The sequence below is a fragment of the Cheilinus undulatus genome, linkage group 2 (assembly GCF_018320785.1).
Source record: "Cheilinus undulatus linkage group 2, ASM1832078v1, whole genome shotgun sequence".
In the NCBI taxonomy this organism is placed as follows: domain Eukaryota; kingdom Metazoa; phylum Chordata; class Actinopteri; order Labriformes; family Labridae; genus Cheilinus; species Cheilinus undulatus.
In genome coordinates, this window is record NC_054866.1 from 22,793,919 (window position 1) to 22,809,474 (window position 15,556).

At 41.9% G+C, this 15,556-nt stretch overlaps 1 protein-coding gene across 2 annotated transcripts in view; it reads left to right on the forward strand.

Moving 5' to 3' along the window:
* Positions 1-1,046: 1,046 nt before the first annotated feature.
* Positions 1,047-15,556, forward strand: part of fat3a (FAT atypical cadherin 3a) — a 173,228-nt gene continuing 158,718 nt past the window's right edge. For both annotated transcript variants that reach the window (XM_041812243.1, XM_041812250.1), the window contains exon 1: positions 1,047-4,356. In XM_041812243.1, the coding sequence (XP_041668177.1) occupies positions 1,047-4,356 (3,310 nt within the window). The remainder of the gene's footprint in view (positions 4,357-15,556) is intronic.

Sequence of the window (15,556 nt, forward strand, 5' to 3'; positions counted from 1 at the left end):
CATATAATGCCAGACTGTCTGCTATAAAGAGTGAACAGGACACTTTGGACTCACAGGGAGGATTTGAAGGGTTAATGCTTGTTACCCCGCTGGCTCTGCTTTTTAAAGGAGGAAATAACTGACCCAGGAAGGCTCTGCCCCCCCCTCCACCACCACAACCACTGCCCCCGCCCTCTCTGAGTAAAGCTGACACTAAGATGACAGTTTAAGCTCAGATGTAACTCAAGTATAGTTTTTGGGTTTTTATGCATGAGAGTGAGTTGTGTTTATATCCATCTCTGCAATGTTTTACATCAGGCACACACACACACACCATGTTTTTTTCTTTGACTCATTTGTGAGCAATGAATTCTTCTGTTAAAACATGAAGACTTACTCTCTCAGGCTGTGTGGATCTAACCTCTGCAGTGTTATAATCAGCACACTCGGACTTGGTCCCTTTGTGGTAAAAAGTGCAGAGTCATGAAGTGCAGACCGCCGTGGCCCTCCTCAGGCTGCAAACCAGTGTTTACCGAATCAGGCTTTTCTTTCAGAGCCCAGACCGACTCATATTTGTGGCTTCTTCTTTCTTCAGAACACAGAATCTGAGCACAGTGGCCACTTGACTGGGATTCAAACCATCTCTGGTCAGCTCCTGGAGCCGTAACATGCTTTTAGCGACAGGCGTGCAACTCAGTGTATTTCAGGAAAGGGTTATGATAGGGTCAGGCTGTGCAGCCCATCATTTGGTTATTTTCTCCTCTGTTTGTTTTGGTGATGGTGCTTTTCTTTTTCCTGCTGTACAATTATTTTGTTCCCTCTCAAACCACCTCTGGTTTTTCTGAAACTTGCTATTGGCTGCCAGTGTCCGGAGAGCACACAGGGATGATGTCAGCCTTCATTATGGTTGCCCAGTAACAGAGCATGGCCCCTCCTCTCTTCACTTCCAATCAATGTCTGCAGTCAGAAGGATAATTAGAGAGCTGTAAACGCTGTAAACCCCTTCCTGCTTGGTGCTTACCCCTCTGTCTGTCTGTGTGTCTCTTTCAGGATGGAGTGATGATGGGATGGATGTGAATATGGGCTGGTGGGCAGGCATGCGAGCCCCTCTCCTCGGCCTGGCCCTGCTGCTGCCGTTACTGCTCTTCCAGCCTCCTCCCTGCAGGGGTCAGAACATCCCAGGGGCCCCTCAGGATGGCCATCACTTCAGCTTCACTCAGGCGGTTTACCACGCCACAGTTTATGAGAACTCAGCAGCACGCACCTACGCCAACAGTAAAGTTAAAATGGGCATCCACCTGTCTCAGCGCTCCTGGGAGATCCGCTACAGGATCACGTCAGGAGACGATGAAGGCTTCTTCAAAGCAGAGGAGTACGTCCTGGGAGACTTCTGCTTCCTACGCATAAGGACTAAAGGTGGAAATGCTGCCATCCTAAACCGAGAGATTCAGGATAACTATGTTCTGACAGTGAAGGCCTCTGTGAAGGGAGAGGCCCTCCTTGAGACCTGGACTAAAGTCAGCATCCAGGTTCTGGATATGAATGACCTTCGACCCCTGTTCTCCCCAACCACCTACTCTGTCACCATTGCCGAGAGCACGCCCCTCAGGACTAGCATAGCACAAGTTACTGCCACAGATGCTGACATCGGCTCTAACGGGGAGTTTTACTATTTCTTTAAGGAGAAGATGGAGCTGTTTGCAGTTCACCCGACTAGTGGTGTGGTTTCTCTCAGCGGGAAGCTCAATATAGACGAACAGAACCGCTATGACTTGGAGATCTTAGCAGTGGACCGTGGCATGAAGCTCTATGGGAATAATGGGGTCAGCAGCACAGCTAAGCTTTTTGTGCATGTGGAGCGGGTTAACGAGCACGCTCCTGTCATGAATGTGGTGACTCACAGTCCGTCGTGGCTGGATAAAAACCCTGTGTATGCCATGGTCACAGTGGAGGACCTGGATGAAGGCTTGAACGGAGAAATCGATTCAGTGGTTATTGTAGGGGGAGACCCATCAGAGCAGTTTTTCATAGAGAGATCTGATGAAGGAGAGTTCGCCATAAAGGCCTCTGAAACAGTAAACTGGGAGACTTTCCCTCACGGCTGTAACCTGACACTGCAGGCCAAAGACAGGGGGACCCCTCAGAAGTTCTCCTCTGTGAAGGTGGTCCACATCCAGGTGAACAAAAGGCAGACAGCTGAGGTTAGGTTTGAGAAGGAGGTATACGATGTTAGTCTGAATGAAATCTCACCACCAGGCACGATTGTAGCAGCTGTTAAACTCAAACCAGAGCCTGATGATGCAGAATATATCCTGACTCCTTCTGCTGACTCTGCCTTCTTTCAAATGAACACACTAACAGGTGTGATCTCCACCACACGCTGGTTCACCCAGGTTAGCCGCGATGTCTTTAACCTGGAGGTGTTAGAAATAGATAGTGAGCTCAAAGTTAAAGTGCGGGTATCTATTGATGATGCTAATGATAACACGCCCACGTTTGATCAGCTGTCCTATGAGGCTTTGGTCAATGAAAGTGTCCCAGTTGGGACTAATGTATTAACAGTGTCTGCAGTGGACAAGGATAAAGGTGAAAATGGATACATCACCTACAGCATCTCCAGCCTGCAGCCGATACCTTTTAAGATCAATCAGTTTTCTGGTGTGATCAGCACCACTAAAGAGCTGGACTTTGAATCGTCCTCCGAGAGCTTCATGTTTGTGGTCCGGGCCTCGGACTGGGGCTCACCTTACAGGAGAGAGAGTGAAGTCAATGTCACCATCCACCTGGAGAACATAAATGACAACCAGCCTCTGTTTGAGAGGGTGGGATGTCAGGGAGTCATCCCGAGAGATTTCCCAGTGGATGAAGTGATTACCACGATGTCTGCCATAGACATAGATGAGCTAGAGTTAGTCAAATATAAGATTGTTTCTGGGAATGAGTGGGGGTACTTTGACCTGAATCCAGATTCAGGGGTCCTCTCACTGCAGCGTCCCCTTTCCACAGCAAGCCCAAAGAATGGTGTCTTTAGTCTGAAAATAACTGCCACAGATGGCGAGAACTTCTCTGACCCCATGTTTGTTAACATCTCAGTAGTTCACGGGAAAGCTCCTCCAAAAAGTTTTAACTGTAAAGAGACAAGGGTTGCACAAAAATTAGCTGAAAAGTTGCTAAAGAAATCCAAAGCTAGCATCAAGCCCAAAATAGAGGAAGGATTTATTGACCTTTTCTCTGTCAATCGACAGACGCCTCAGTTCGACAAAGCTTTCCCCACAGACATCGCTGTGAGGGAGGACCTGAAGGTGGGCTCAAGTGTTTTCAAAGTGAACGCCTATGATGGTGACACAGGTTTTAATGGTCAGATCCTGTACGCCATCTCAGATGGAAACACTGACAGCTGTTTCACCATCAACATGGACTCTGGCCTTATCACTGTGTTCCTGCCCATGGACAGAGAAAAGAGGGATCGATATCTCCTCAATCTGACCATCTATGACCTCGGCCTGCCTCAGAGGTCTGCCTGGCGTCTTCTTACCATTTACATCGAGGATGCTAATGATAACACGCCCCAGTTTCTGCAGGAAGGAGGCTATAAGATCATCATACCTGAAAACACTGCCATAGGTACAGACGTCATCCAGGTGGAGGCCACTGACAAAGACCTGGGGCCTAACGGTGAGGTTGTGTACTCTATCCTCACCAGCACCTCCCAGTTTGGGATCAACTCGTCCAATGGGATTGTGTATGTGGCTGGACAACTGGACAGAGAGTTTGTTTCAGTTTTCAACTTAAAAATTGAGGCAAGAGATAAGGCAGAAAAAGGGGGACAGAGGTTTTCTGTGACCACTTTGAAAATCGTCCTGGAGGATGTGAATGACTGCCCCCCACTGTTCATCCCCAGCGTCTACAGAGCTAGAGCTCTTGAAGATCTCCCTGTAGGGACTGTTGTGGCCTGGTTAGAAACCCAGGATCCAGACCTAGGTCTGGGGGGTCAGGTCCGGTACTCTCTAGCCAATGACTATAATGGCTGGTTTGAGGTAGACCGGACCAGCGGGGCTATTCGACTCACAAAGGAGCTGGACTATGAGACCCAGCAGTTCTACAACCTGACAGTGAAGGCCAAAGACAAAGGAAGACCAGTTTCTCTGCTATCTGTCACCTTTGTGGAGATCGAAGTTGTAGATGTGAATGAAAACCTCTACGCTCCTTACTTCTCCCAGTTCGCTCTGACAGGATTAATCAAAGAAAATGCTCGGATTGGAACGACTCTCTTGCAGGTCACTGCAAATGATGATGACACCGGCAGAGACGGAGAAATCCAGTACTCGATCAGGGATGGGAACGGACTGGGACGCTTCGCCATTGATGAAGAGACAGGTCAGTGTCCTTTAATTGTCTTATGTTTGTGTTGTTGATCTTGTTTCCTTAATCCTGGGATTAAAGTGTTTGAAATGAAAGAAGACAGAAGACGAATCAGCAGACTATGATCCCATAATTAGATGATCTGGACAGCTGGCCGGCCTTGTTGGCAGAGTTTGTACTGTTTAACAGGCTTTGGTTGACACATAAGGAGTTTTTTTAATTCAGAGTTCAGGTCTATTTAAGTTATTTATGGTTGATCAGTAGTCTAGAAGATATGTATGATATCAGATCATGTGATCCACACAGCTCTGTGTTTATGTTAAGCAGCATTTAGCCACTGTTTAACTGAGCTTAAGCTGAGCTTTTTTTTTGTGTTGCAGATTTTCTTAGTCTTTCCAGTGATAAACATGATTTGTTCAGCTTTTTCTTCAACAAATGAACAGGTTTAGATTGAAATAGTGTGTGTTTGATAGAAAGAATCCTTCCCAAGTCTTATCTGACAGAAACTTTGACTAATCTGAAGGCTTGCACAACATATTTCTCTCATAAAGCCTGATTTATTGTGTTTATTGGGTTTTACTGTTGTCAAAGTAGAATTAAAGTAAATAAGCGTGAATCAATGTGATTTGAAAATGTGTTAAAAAACTCAAGGGCATATCAGATCTGTCCTGGGAATATTTGTATTGGACAAGCCTTGTTTTGTCTGAGTCAAAGAACTAGGTGAAGGATGAAATTGTTTTTCTTCTCACAATAAAACTTCACTCCCACTTAATATTAGGATTAAATTAGACTTTTGCATTGTAAAGTTGCGATAAAATGAGATGAGATGAGACCTTTAATTTCCCTGTAGGTGAATTTGTCCTGGACTTTGTCCTGTAGACAAAAAAATATATAAATAGAGATCATACAAAACACATAACGGTCCATCCTGTAACAGCAGCAACAATTTTCCACATTTACATAAACACTGTCTGGCAGCAGTCACATAATGACATACTGACGACCCCTTGGAAAACTCACATTATCTTTACTCTGAAATGGACAAATGAATGTTTACTTTGGTTCAGCCTGGTCTGAGGGACCCTAAATCTTCTTCCTGGGGGTAAAAGCTGAAACTCAGAATGAAAAATGTGGGTCGTGTGAGACACAATTTTGTGCCTGCCTGACAACAGACTGCTTATAGTGTTTGGAGAGATGGGGGCTTTTAGACACTCATTATTTTTTCATCCCAGTCTGCACAAGATGAGTTATCTATGATTTCAAATGAACAGATAAGTGACAAGAGGGGGCTGATTATCTTATATCTAATCATGCTTTCATGGACAGCGATGCAAAACAATTAAGTCAACCCCTTAAAATCAGAGGGTCCACCAGCAGGCTGGCAGCTTTTTTTAAACTAATATTTATTCACAAAATGACTGTTCATAAGTATACCAAGTTAGACATCACCAGAAAGCTCTGATTCTCAGGGTCCTGAGCATGTTTACCATTCCAGCTGAAGCCAGAATTAATGTATTTGTCAGACTACAAATAAACTGATAATAAAAGTGATACAGCTTACCATTAGAAGCTCTCCTGTACTCTCCTGACCATAATAATCCATCAAAAACAGTCCCCACAACCTAAATCCCATCAAATCTTTAGTCCAAAAACATGATTACATCCATAAAGATCCATGGACTAGTTTTTATACTTTCAAATCTGCTGTTGTTGTTGTTGTCAATAGTCCACTGTATTTGCCGTATGACGCCAAATAGGGCCCATAAAGTTTATCAAGTTGAGTCATGCAAATCAAACCACTGGTGCACAAACATGCATTGGTTATTGGAAGGGGGAAGGCAAACTCAAAGCCCATGAGAATTGTGGATCAAATTAAACCAAATTGAGGTACCTTCAGCTGTCCTCAGATAGAAAAAATAACAATATCTGGGACTTTTCTGTTACATTATGCAGCTTTCTCTACTTGGTTTGACTCGGCACGGCAGCCCACCTTGGCAGGGGATTTGTTTTTCCACAGCAAACGAGCCTCCTGTTTGAGGGTGCGTCTAAAGCTGATGATGCTGTGTTTTGAGTCGATGAAGTTAAATAGCAGTGCTTCAGAAAGCATTGTTTTGTTCCAGCAGAAGAATGAGAAGCACCTGTTGTTTCTTCTTCTAGGTTTCTTCTTCTCCTATTTGCAATCTGGTATTTCAAAGGTCATTGCAGCGGTTGCTACCTAAACATGTCTGCAAGGTGTCCCCAAATGATGATGAACTTCTGTGATGTCAAGCCTCAGCACTTGGAGGCAGGGCAGGCATGCTTAGGCCCTGTTTCAGAGCAGGAGCATTCTGGGCAGGGCTTGGCGTAGACTGGTATGGCCAAACTGGTGATGAAAATATAAATCAGCTTTGCTTGGTGTGGATCGGCACGGCCAAAAGTCATAGTGGAAAAGCCCCATAGATCAACTATGGGTGCTGCATGAAGCATTCAGAAAAAAAATATAAACTGCTGCTCTGCAGGTCAGTTGTCCTCCTCCACTCAAAGCAAAACAGATGGAATCATTAACTGTGTAACTTCTTAACACGAGCTCTACAGCCCAGTATTTGTGCATGCTGCACAAAGTTAATCAGTTCAAGTAAACTCCTGCTGCTCTGCAGATGTGTTTCGTCTGATCTCCAGGTGCATGTGTTTTTTAGTTTAATCTTTCACTGCTTTCAGACAGCATACACAGCTCATCACTGCTTTAAACAACATCCACAGAGCCTTACATCCACCTGTAGAGCTGGTTATCATTCCTCCACAGTGTCCACATGAAGAGGACACACTGGTTTGATCTCTGTTTACTCAAATATAAATCTGATTCAGCTTCATACTTCAGAGAGTTTTCTCTCTCTCTGTTTTCCACATAAACTCCCTAAAAAATTCTTGACAAATTCAGGCAGACGTCCCCTGAAATCCTCCTTGTTGTTCACACATGGACCTCACAGCAGGAGACCATCAAACGGGTTGGGTTTGTCTGCAGAGGGAGGACATGACAGAACGACACATAGTAGCTCAAGTCAGCATAGACCTCCATATGAGGATAAGAGAAAGCTACATTTGCCCTTATATTAAGACAGTGCCTTACATATGCATAGTTTCATCAAAGGAAATGGAGAACATGCTGTCTCATAATAAAGATAATGAAGCACATTTATTATACGGATGGATATTACACCAATCGCATGCACCAGCAGCATGAAATAAACATCATCACCTGCTCCAACTCACCTGTTTAATGTATTAATGTATTTCCTGCTGTTTACACATCAGCTAACCTCATCTTCACAGTAGAGATGATGTATGTTTATACAGTCTACAGAAACCTTAAAATCCTAAAAATCAGCTGGACAATATGTTTCCGTTTGTCATTTTTAATGACTGCTGAAAATGATTGTGTGTCAGTCCTGTAATTGTAATTATTTATTTGCACACACATCTTTGACAAAGAAGAAGTGTCAAACACACGCTGTGTTTCTTTTGCTTACCTATCACAATGATCCCAAATCAGACCCATTCAGCCTTTAGTTTCAACCACCCACACCTGTCCCTGTAAAGCAAAATCAGAGCATTGTTTCTCAACAGATTTCTGTGGCTGAATTTTAAAATTTTTAGACCAATTTTTAGACCAATATAAAAAAAAAAATTCTTCACTATGGAGCAAATTTGCCCAACCTTCAGTGTCACTGATGTGGACTGATTATTAAATGTAACATAACAGAATGATGATTTCTGCTCTGACACCGAGATAAGCAGCTGTGCTCTGACTACAGTGAACTGCCATGTCATGGTACTGGCTTATTGCTGGAGTGGCTCTCTGTCACTTTAGCCCAGCGCAGCAGGAACTAACATCTTTACTAGCTGAAGGAGTGTTTTAACTATCTTACCAATGGTCTGGAGGGTGAAAAGAAGATAGCTGTGCTTAATCTCCGAAATACATTTCTGATGCCTGGTAATGTGACAGCATTTGCAGTTTTCAGAATTTCCAGTTTAGTTGCTTTTTCTGTGTAAGTAGACCAGCTAGGCTAAGAGATCTCCTTAACAACTGTTGATATGCTTTTACTTGTGATTTGTACTAGTGATGTTCCCAAGCGTATAATTTTTCATCTGGTTATGGAAACTGTGGCTCAGTAGGTAGAGTTGGTTGTCCTGCAATCAGAAGGTTGTGGTTAAGTCCCCAGCTCCTGCAGTCACATGTCTGATGTGTCCTTGGGTAAGACACTTAATCCTAAGATGCTCCCACTGCTTTGTCAGTTGCATGTAAATGGGAATAGATGGATGCATATAGGATTAGCTAATATGGAACTCCATAGCAACTTCTGCTATCAGTGTGTGAATGCAGGGTGAAAGGACTGAAAGGGTGTAAATAGGTAGGTGTGACCTGCAGTATAAAAGTGCTATGAAAAGTCAGATGACTAGAAAAGCACTATACAAGCTCAAGTCCATTTAGCATTTTTTAAATGAAAAATATGTGTTTAACCGGCGAGTCTAACGTCAAATAAATACCTTCTAGAAACCAACCTAACAATGCTAGGGTTATACAACATCACACTGTAACAGTGTAAAGTTGGTTAGCAGAGTGTGGCTGATGTTAGCAGTGCTAACACCACAGGCCCTGGGCCTCTTTTGCAACTTAACATCCCCATTCCTGAGCTGAATATTATCTCTCAAAGCTTCGGTTATACTGTATGTGAGTGTAGCCTGATGGGGCCTCTGGGCAACTTTAGCCCCAGTTTCCAGATCAAAATAGTGCTAAACTGCCCTGTTCCAGAGAAATGCTATCAGTGCTATAGTGTTAGCAGTTGTTCATATCGAGTTGAAGAGCATTGTGGCAGCAAGACAGTAGTCATTCAGAACAGCAACAGTGACTAGTGGCGGGCAGCTGCTTTACGGTTAAGATTGAGTGTTTGATCTGGATTGTGGGCGTGAAATAATCAAAATAATGTTAATAACTTGTTTAACAGACTTGTAAGTCTGGTGCAGACAAAAAAGGGATCTGAAGTTAACCGTCATGCTGGCTAATCACAGCATTACAAATTTTGCTGTCTTGAGCTAATGGTACTTTCAACCCAGTTTGGATTAGAGCCTGCTGTTATTCTGAAACAAAATTAGCCTGTGGTAGATCAGAAGGTAAAGCATTAGCTGAAATAGGAGAGAAAAGAACTTTCTATGGATAGAAAGTGCATGAAAAAAGGTAAAATGAGACATTTAAAGGATCAGTGTGTCCTTAGTTTACATCACTGTGAGAGCAAGAAAATGAAGAATATCAAAATGTTGCCTTGCAACGGTAGCTCTACTACTGTGTGCATAGAAGGACAAAATAGAAAGTGATTTATTAAACTTGAAAAATAAATGCATTGATTAAGAACCTTAATTGAATTGCAATGAATGTGCTAAGACTGACAGCCCTGTGAAATGGTGAGGAGTTTTTCCAGTTGACCTGTAGTGCAGAGTTACATTTGGCTGCTGTAAGGATGATTTCTTTGTAATTTTCTGTTTTACGTTAGTTCTAACTCTTACATCAGCCTAGGTTAGATTAATGTTTTACCCGAAGGACTCATGTCACAGCCTGAAAAGTTAGAAAAGAAAGAGTTCAGGTTTTCAGAACATGTGCTACATATACAGGTCAGAAATTTCATTTGAGCTCGTCTGCAGCAGCTTCTTCTCACTTTCAGCCTGTTGCATCACTCTGACTGTGGACGCTGCAGAAGCTTACTCTCGGACGGTGAAATAAGCTGTGAATAAAACACTCTGCACTTCATGCACCTCAACAAGCCTACACCTGAGGGACTAAAGGTGGCCAAGAGCACAACTCTGACTTATTATTAGTCCAACACACACTCACACACAGATGCACATGCTCTCACATACACACTTGTGGTTGTTAACCTGGTGTGGTTGTTCCCAGGTGATGAACAGGAGCAGAGCAGAGGGACGATTTATGGCCCTTGTTAGCTGAGTGTTGGCAAGCCTCATAAATCAGCCCCGAGCTGCACACAGTATAGGCACACACGGACAGACTCACACTGACCACCTCTGTAAAACATAATGTTGAAGGTTAATTTTAATTAGAGAATCCTAATGTGGTCAGGGGGCGGGGCCCCAGAGGACAAAGTGCAGCAAAAGAGATTTGAAACACCTGCAGACTGTGATGGGCCCAAGCAGCTGTCAATAAAACTCACACCTCCACATTTGCCGGGCTTTTACTGTTTTAATGCAGCCTAAATGAAGGACGATACAGTCAATTTATTATTGTTTTAAGAGTTTTTCAAGGGAACATCCTTAGAGTGGTTTATTCCTGAAAGAGTCTGACAGAAATGACCTTCTAGCAGCAGCAATATTTGTGAATGTCGCACACATCTTTAGACAAAGTGCTTCACTGCTAATACATTAAAAACAAGCCATTAAGAAAACATGTAAACTGCTTTAAAAACAATAAAACAGAAAGCCAAAGACAGTTAAAAGGTTAGAGATTAAAAGAAGGAATCTCATAGGTATGGTTTCTGTATATTCACTTTGTAACAGCAGAACAGAGTCCCTTCTAGTTTTTCAAACGTATCTTATTCAAGAATCCTGTTTAGTTTGGGTCCTGGTTCAAACAGAAAACCTGACCCTGATCCGATCTATAACAACTGAAAATTGACACAGAAATGACAGTGAGAGAAAGATATCTGGTATCTAATCAGCTCTTGTGTCAGTTTGCCATCTGACATAGTGCTGAGCAATTAATCAAGTTCTAATTTCACTATTGATTTTGGCTTCCCATGATCATGAAAACAAGATACTCAAGATTAATGATTACATGCTGTGTTGCACACCCTCCCTTATTGCACAGCATGTGCTCTACCCCTCTGACCAAAACGGCTCTCACTTTAATTTTAGTGAGGAGCAGAGGGAGCTCCAGCATGTTTTTTCTGTTTGTTTAAAAGTTACAGCTGAGGAAGATGATGGAGAGGAAGCAGTTGTTCAGTAAAAAGGTAAAATGACCTCAAGCACATGAAAACCCTGCTGTGAGGAGTCAGACCTGGAACAGTGAAAATTAAGAATTTGTTTTAGTCTTGATCTCGAGGCAACGCTCTGAACTCAAGAAGTCATTTCAGATTAATGCAGAAAGTGGTGTTTGATCAAGCAGTGACAGTAAAAAATTCTCAGGTAAAAGTTTCCCAACGCCTATAACCATAACACATTTATAGCTAATATTTAGCCCAGGCCAGTTTCTGTGTGTCATGTGATTTTGTACAATTGTTAATATTGTTTCAACTATACACAACTTAAGTTATTGTAATATTTTTTAAAGAAGCCACCTTTAATGGATATGGTGAGAATTTGGCTTGATCTTACAGTAGGTGTGCCTTGCCTAATAGGTGAATGTTCATAAAATGTCATGATGTAATATCAGAAAAACAACAACTTAAGAAATCTAAGGAGAAATTTGAATAAATGCAATTTTTGAGGATGAGAATTTTTTTTCAGTTGTATAATATAGATATAACAGATGGAGTCTAACATTGCAAAGCCTGTGATTGACCAGATACCATGTCTGTCATCAGGCAAGTCCCTCTTTCAAAGCTCCAGTCTTAATCAGCTGTGCCAGGTCTGAGAATATACCTGACCAATCGGCATCATTTGAGGAGAACAATACGGAAGCTTCAGGCAGAGTTTAGTTACACTGGGAGAGGGTAGCAATGGCTGCCACTACTGTAGAGTCATGCTCAGGTGTAACTATAGTATAGCGGCAGTTTTATCAGAACTGGATCATATTTCTTTATTAAGTAAAGACCAAACAACAGCTGTGAAAAGTTGTCATGATGGAAAAAATATTTTTGCATCAGTTTTATCAGAACTTTGCCAAATTTATTTTCTTCTTTATGAGCCCAGAGACGCACTGAAAACTTCACTTGGTGGAGAAGATGTTTTTGCACTTATTCATTAATACTGGGCCTGGCATGAATTTCATCTACCAACAAGTTCCACCTTTCATAACCTGCAACAGGGACTGTTTGTTGAGCTCAGGTTACTACAAGACTTGCAAATGTCTTTGACCTTATTTTGTCTTGTTGCTCTGATTGGCCTGTAATGATTGTGACCAACAGAACGCTGGCGCAGCCTTCTTCCAAAAGTGACTTTAAAAGTTCTGCCCTGTCCAAATGCTTTGAATGGGAGGTTTTCAAGATAAATGTGAAGATATCCCAGGCAATGGAAACACCGCCTTCCAAATTATTATGCAAATGATATTTTTCTCTGATTTTCCTGAATAGTCTATGCAAAATCAATTCATTACCTGTTAGAGCATAGTTCAGATTTTGTTGAACAGACCTCCTAATGATGACTATTTTTTTTTTTTTTTTTTTGATAAAAAAAAATTAAAAATGCACTGTTTCACATTATTATGCACAACAGAGTTCCAGGACATTTTTTAAGCTGTGAAGAACTAAAAATGCTCATTCATTGAATTTGCAGCATTAGGAGGTCATATTTACTGAAATCAAAAGCTATTTCAATCAAAAACATCTTAACAGGCCAAGGTCCATGTTAACATAGGAGCCCTTCTTTGATTTCACCTTCACTATTCTTGCATCCATTGAACTTGTGAGTTTCTGCTTGAATTCTTTGCAGTATGTCAGAATATCCTCCTAGAGCTGCAGTTTTGATGTGAACTGCCTCCCACCCTCATAGATCTTTAGCTTGAGGATGCTCCAAAGGTTCTCAATAAGGTTGAGGTCAGGGGAGGATGGGGGCCACACCATGAGTTTCTCTCCTTTTATGCTCATAGCAGCCAATGACACAGAGGTATTCTTTGCAGCATGAGATGGAGCATTGTCATGCATAAAGATAATTTTGCTACGGAAGGCACTGCTCTTCTTTTTGTGCCGTGGAAGAAAGTGGTCAGTCAGAAACTCTATTATACTTTTCGGCAGCAGAGAGATCCTTTTTCTTTCCCATGTTGCTTGAAACCTGTGGCCTGCTTAATAATGTAGAAAGTCCTTCTTAAGTCTTAAGTAAGTTTCCTTTAATTGGGCTCGTTTGGCAAACAAATTGTCACAGGTGTCTGAGATTGACTTCAGAGATCCAAAAACCCTTTAGACACAGTATCATCCATTAATTTTCATTGCAAAACAAAATACAGATTGTTTATGATACTAAAACGCGGTGTATATGAGACAGTATATCTGGCTTGTCAGGTAAGATGGATAAATGACCTTTAAGACATTATAACTTAAACTCTACTCAGCTAATACTACTAATGTTAGAAATTAGGGCTGTCAAAAGATTAATGCTCTTGTTTGATTCTTGTCTTTTTTTAACATGTATATATATAACTGAAATAAAAACATTCATTCATTCTTACATATGGGTTTTCAGATGTAGGTTTTAAGAACAAACCCCACATTTAGAGCAGAGCAGTGTGAACGAGGCCCACTGACCTGAGGTTGTCTCTCAGTGTCCATACCAATCCAACATGTTTTTAGGAAGATGACTGCTAAATGTTCACTGACTTAAATCCATCCGTTTAAACAGAGAGCATCATTACTGTGAGAGGAAAGCTTTATCTGGATTATTCTGCTCAGATCAGTTTAAGTCTGTGTTATTAGCCTGATATCTAAAGCAGACACAACACTAAGCAGATTACAGGCTGATTCAGTCATCCTGCAGCCTCACAGAGCTCAGCGTTCATGGATACTGAGGTGAGCCTTAAATGGATTATGGAGACTGTTTGCTGGATAAATGTGCTGAATCTCGCTGGCTCTGACATGATATGCTTGTATATGTGTGCAACATTAATCATGTTTTAGCAGAAAGTAACAACAGCAACAATTTCAAAACACGACCATCACATGTCTAGCACACTGCGTGGAACTGTTTGCTGACCTGACTTCAGAGATTTGATGAGGAACAGGAAGGACTAGGGTTGACAAAATGTTAAGTGCTTTGATATTTTTGTTACTACATTTTAAAATGACACAATATTTTATTTTAATGATTAATACTATCAAAAAGCACAATAAAATAAGATCTTCAGTCATACTTTTGACCAAGCGAGCACTGTTGAAACTGTAAAAAATGCACTGGCAATGATTCAGGTGGATGGAGCTGGAGGGCTTCCCTCTCTCCATCCACTTGTGCAAACATTGCATTGTATTTTTTGCAATGTAGACAACATGCAGGAGTTTGTCTGTGGAAAGACAAAAATCATCAGAAACGGCCTGGAGATAGCACCAGTATTTAGAGCGGCATGCTTGCTGCCAAGAGGAGTTGGAGAGAACAGTGTGGAGATCTATGCTGGGATATTAAACACCTGCAGGGCTGCAGGAGGGTGGAGCAGCTGCAGAGCTCAGGTGGATGATGATGCAGGAACAACCATAGGCTGGGGAGTTAGTCTTCTTTCCAGAATCATTCTGCACTGATTCAGGCTTGATGAAGGGAGCGGTGTACCAATGTGTGTGATGTTCCTGGGTGCAGTACATTCAGAAACGTGAGGCTTGTGGCAGTTATAACCCAAGTGCATCCAACAAATTTAACATGTTCCTGTTGAGATACTGTACACGCCTTTTCCTGCCTAAATCTACTTAAACCATACAGGAGTTGTCTGTATGATATTGAAATTAGGTGTCAAAGCATAGTTTTATAAATACAAGAGGGTTGCGGGGGTAAAAGGGTGCAGAGAATTGGACCTCGATACCATACTTGTGTTGCTGGGAGCTAATTCGCTGACTTCTGACCTCCTCATTTTTAAACTGTATACTTTTCCTACAGTGATAAATGCAAACCATACAATTCTAATAACCAGAGCCAACATCAATCAGTACTTGTCTGTCTATTTTGAAATTAGAGGAAGGTTTTGACTCTGCCACAGTCAGACATGAGTCAACTAATCTTTGTTTACTTCCGAGAGTTTTCATGCAAGAAATTCTGACCAATTAGACATCATTTTCCTCATGCATCACTCATCTTAGTCTGCTAGCAAATGTCTCTGTGTGAAGTCAGACCAAGCTTGAGGTAATTATGCAACAATGTGACAAATTGCTTCATGATTCAGACCACAGCATATGAACTGTAGGCGTGAAAACCCCCTAAATGTCTGGCCCGCGTGTCCCACATGAATTTCCACATTAGTGCCGTCATTCTTAGTCCAATGATGTCCATGCAAAAATGACAGAGAAGTTTGTCTTCCTTTTTTGGGATTCACCTTAAATTT